The sequence below is a fragment of the Capsicum annuum genome, chromosome 5 (genome assembly GCF_002878395.1).
Source record: "Capsicum annuum cultivar UCD-10X-F1 chromosome 5, UCD10Xv1.1, whole genome shotgun sequence".
Lineage (NCBI taxonomy): Eukaryota > Viridiplantae > Streptophyta > Magnoliopsida > Solanales > Solanaceae > Capsicum > Capsicum annuum.
Window position 1 is genome coordinate 196,131,265 of NC_061115.1, and position 5,121 is coordinate 196,136,385.

The 5,121-nt window shown below is 26.4% G+C and overlaps 1 protein-coding gene across 1 annotated transcript; it reads right to left on the reverse strand.

The window, feature by feature from the left end:
• Window positions 1-3,768: 3,768 nt before the first annotated feature.
• LOC107872013 (zinc finger CCCH domain-containing protein 24) lies at window positions 3,769-4,704 on the reverse strand. The gene has a single exon (XM_016718840.1). The coding sequence runs from the start codon at window positions 4,702-4,704 to the stop codon at window positions 3,769-3,771; it is 936 nt and encodes a 311-aa protein (XP_016574326.1).
• Window positions 4,705-5,121: the final 417 nt, after the last annotated feature.

The window sequence follows — 5,121 nt, forward strand, 5'->3', positions numbered from 1 at the left end:
TATATTATTGGTTCGGTCTATTAATTTTCGATTTTTAAATATACTAAACCAATAATCAAACCAATAAGATATTTTTTATCAGTTTTTGGTTTATCGATTTTTAGTCCTTAAAGGTTCGGTTTTTGGTTTAACCGATAAGAAAATACTCATAAAATAAAAATAGTAGTAACAACTAACAAGAAAAAAAATTGAATCTTAGTTACAACCAAACATCCTACATGATACGTTTTAATTTACAAGAATCTTCAAGTTTAGACTAAATGTTGTTAGGAGAAATTAAGAGTTTGTATAATTGAAATAACAGGTTTTTTAATTTGTAGAAATTAAAGAAAAATTAAGAGAAATATATAATAAGTCATATATATATATACATATTCTTATTGGGTTATCGGTTTACCCAATAACCCAATAAGAAAAAGTCAAACCGAATCAGTAACCTAATAATTTTTTTTTATAAAACCATTAAAAAACTGTTAACCCAATAACAATAAACCAATAACATTTTTAGCGGTTTGGTTTATCGGTCTGTTCGATTTTTGCACACCCCTAATTCTAGCATTTGATATGCTAGGTACAGTAATTGTACAGATTATGAAGGGTCATTGCGTAGATTTGAAGGGTTAGAAATTCATAAGTATCTTCATGCAATTTAAATAGAGACACTTATTTAACTTTTAAAATTATAATTCATCGTCTTTCCTTTTTTTGTGTGTGTTCTTTCATCTCTAGCCTCTACTTATCGTTTTTCTTTTCTTTTCTCATTTTTTTACTTTTTTCTTTACTTCTCTATCCTCTTTTCTTTTCTCATTTTTTTTACTTTTTTCTTTTTTTCATTATTGATTTCCTTTCTCTCTTTTTTTTTTCTCTTTTTTTTCTTTCTTTTGTTGTAATTTATATTTTATATTCTTTTGTATTTCTGAAAAATATGGCTATGTTGAATAAAAGTCATGAATAATGATAGATATATCATAACCGTTATTGTATTTGTATTTACCATCATTTCTTTTTTTTTTCTTTTTTCTTTTCTTTTTTTCTTTTTTTTAACTTTTTTTTTCTATTTTCGTTTTCCTTTTTTTTCTTCGATTCTTTCTTTTCGTTTTTTGTTCTCTTCCATCTCCATCTTCTATTTCTATTTTTTTCTTTTCTTTTTTTAGTTATTTTTTATATTTTTTCGTGTTTTTTCCTTTTTTTTCTTTTTGGTTTCTTTCTTCTTCTTTTTTGTCTATTTTCGTTTTCTTCTTCTTTTTTTAATTCATATTTTTTTCATTTGTTTCTCTCTTCTGTCTGTAGATTCATTTTCTCTTTCTTCTTTTTTATATTTTATTGGTTTTCTTTTTTATATTTTTTATTTCTCTCTTATTTTGGTTTATTTTATGTTCTTTTGAATTTTCTGAAATATTGATTATGTTGGGCAGAAGTCATGGATGATAACGAAAATACCACAATCGTAAATTGTATTTATATTCGCACCATCATTTATATTTTTGTATCATTTATATAATTGTATTTGTATTTTATAGTTCACACTTGCATTTATATTTGTATTTTATAGTTCACATTTCTATTTGTATTTTGTAGCTCGCACTTGTATTTGTATTTTATAGTTCGCACCATCATTTATATTTTTGTATTTGTTGATACAATTGTACTTATATTTTATCGTTTGCGCCATTATTTTTATTTGTACTTTATAGTTTGTATTTATATATGTATTTTATAGTTCACACTTGCATATGTGTTTTATAGTTTGCACCATCATTTATATTATATACAATTTTCACATGTATTTTAAAGAATTTTTTTGTATTTGTATTTTATAGTTGATCGCATATTATATTTTTATTTTGTGGTTTATATTTTATTTGTATTTGTTTTTATATTCTATTTTCATCTATTCACTTGTACTTTTAAAAGAACTGTTTAATATTTATATTTATAAGTTGACCACATATTATATTTATATTTGTAATTTCATTTATTTGAATTTGTAGTTGACAACATCATTTGTATATTTAAACAAATGAAAAATATTAGTTATTTTTCTTTCTACGAATACTTGTATAAATACTCATTGATACAAATTATATTTTATTAATACAAATTGAGCAATAAAAATATAAATGATAAATTACACAAATATAAATATTAAATTATACAAATACAAATGGTACTTTTGTATTAAATGATACATGTTTATACAATTTGAACAATACACATATAAATGATACTTGTTTATATATAAATACAAATTATAAATTCGACATACAAATACCAGTGATACATTTGCATTGAATGACACATTTCATATTTAAATATTTTAGATTCAAGCAAATACAATTAATTCATATATTTATGTGTATAAAATACAAATGATAAATTATATTCACTCTAAATTATTCAAATATAAATTCTGGATTTATTTAAATACATAGTATGATATGAATAAATATAAAATAGAAAAATAAAAAATACAAAATAAGACAAAAAAAAACAAAAAATATGAAAAAATAAAAAGGGAGAAAAATGACAAGAAAGAAAAAAAAAAGAAAATTAAAAAAAGACAGCAAAATAAAAAAGAAATAAAAACAAAAAAAATAGATGAAAAAAAGGAAAAGAAAATATTAAAAAAGGAAAAGGAAAAAAAAGAATCAAAAAACTGAAAAAGATAAAATGGAATAGAAAAAAAAAACGGAAAAGGAAAAAAATGAAAAAGAAAAAATTCGAAAAGTAAAAACAGAAGAAAGAGAAATAGGGAAGGAAAGAAAGAAAATAAAGGAGAGATGCTATAGATCATATTTAATTGGCAAAAGAGGTTATGAACTGTAATTAATTAAAATTTAGACTAAATAGGGCTATTAGGAGCTTATGTTTTCTAAGTCACGTAGTTATCTCATTTAAATATTACAATTTGAGTAAATTACATATTTTATTAATTATATTTTCATTTAGTATAGGGGCAAAATGGTAATTCAACTTTTGCCTAAAAAATTTTCCAGTCTTACAATTTGAGTAAATTACATATTTTATTAATTATATTTTCATTTAGTATAAGGGCAAAATGGTAATTCAATTTTTGCCTAAAAATTTTTCCAGTCTTAGTATAATTTGATATTATTAAGTTCAGTGAACATGACGAAATATAATTATGTAGCTTTTTGTCGTTATAGTTGATAGCATTTAATGATCACATGTGAAATTAACTCGAAACAGGACCTTGGAGACCGTCAGGTGATCCATTCATTGCTAATGTTAATGTTTACAATGGAATTTATTGGAATGGATCTCTATGATGAAGAAGATGCAGATGAACAAGTTTATTTTCTTAGTGCAATTGGTGCTTTTGAGTATGTTGAGTCTTTGTGTTGTGTTTGAATTATTTGCATACCTATTTGTTCTTGTACGCTATTATTTGGTTTTTGAGTATAGTAAGTCTTTGTTTTGCCTATAGCTCTAGAGATTTAATGTCACGTATGATTGTTGAACTTTACGCCTGTATGAGTAAAGTCACAAAATTAAACTGAAGTCGAACTTTACCCATTATATTAATAAAATATTTAACTGTTTTTTGTTTGATTAAAGTCATTAAACTTTATCCATTGTATCAAGTTGGTCTGGATAAAACAGTGTTCTCTTCACATAATTTCTTCTTAAAAGGCAAACCATAATTATAGTACAGCTTCCTATGAAAGGTACTACAAGTATCTTCTTAAAAATGATATACAATTAATAAATTACCAATTACTATCATACATCATATATAAAAAATATTTACAATCTTGTACCGTCAAACTCATCCACTAACAAATCAGAAATCCAATTGATGTTTCGAAATTCTTGATCCGGTGACTCAATCTCCACACAACTTGTACCCTTTTCATCATTTGTTTTATTCACCTTAGCATGAGAAGTACTCCCAATCTCAAGATTCTTCAGCTCCTCAATTAATTTTGCATGGTTAGTCGAAAAAAGTGAAAAACTACTCTCACTTTGAACCGTTTGATCTATTCTTGGTTGAGATTGAGAAGAATAAAGAGGAGGGGGAGGAATACTATCTTGAGGAATTTGTTGAGAAGTCGACAAATTTCCATGTTCAGAGACAACAGTACCACAGTACTGATCATGTGGTGGTGGTGGCAGCTGATGATTACAAGAAATAACCATCCAAATACCATTTGGTTCATTTTCGATTAAAATGTCAGGGTAAGGTTGGATGTGTAAAGGGTACTGATACATATAATACCAATTGTACTTCGTCTCAAGACGGAGCTCTTTTAGTGTATGAGCAAAAAAACATACTCGTCTATCACATGCCGTGCCAGCATAACATAGATGAGTCTTGTACTTCGCGGGATGTAGCCAGTACTCGAAAACCCCGTGGCTCAATTCACAATTATCACCTTTAATGCAAGACGCGAATTTGTAGCTCGGGCAAGGAATTGGCAAATAATTGTATTTTCTTGGGTCACGCCGACGTGCTTTTTCCCCTCGGTGTGTAAAGGGACAAGAGGGCCAATCGTGACTTAAAAGGTTTTGGCATCTTTTTATTTTATATGCGTACATACGAAATTCATCTGATTCGTATAGAGCTTGATCGATTAATTCATGAAAATCATCGTGAATTGTTTCTTGCTCCTCGGATTGTTGACGAAATGGGGAAGGTGATGAATTGATGTAGCTGAAATGGCAATCATTCCTATAGGCCATCTATTAATGTATAGTGATGATACGATTGAAGAAATGTAGGATGAAAACGAAACAAAAAGATGTACGATTTTACACAGAGAAAAGTTACGGTTAGGATAAAGAAGAAAAAATCTTTAGAACAGCTGAAATAGAAACTTTGAAAGAAATTTCTTGAAACAGAAAGAAGCAAATACTAGCAGAGAAAGAGTGAAGTGAATTCTAGCAGAGTAAGAGTGATTGTGGAATTGGTGAATGAATACGGGAGTTATTTATAGCTTGAAGAAATCAAGTGCAACTTACTCTAAGAATATATTTATGTTTAACTATCATTCTCTCTTTCGGAATTTATGTGACACATTTTATTTCAAAAAAGAGAATCCACTTTTTCAATATATAGAAATAATTTAATTTAAGAATTTTATTTATACCAATTAGTGA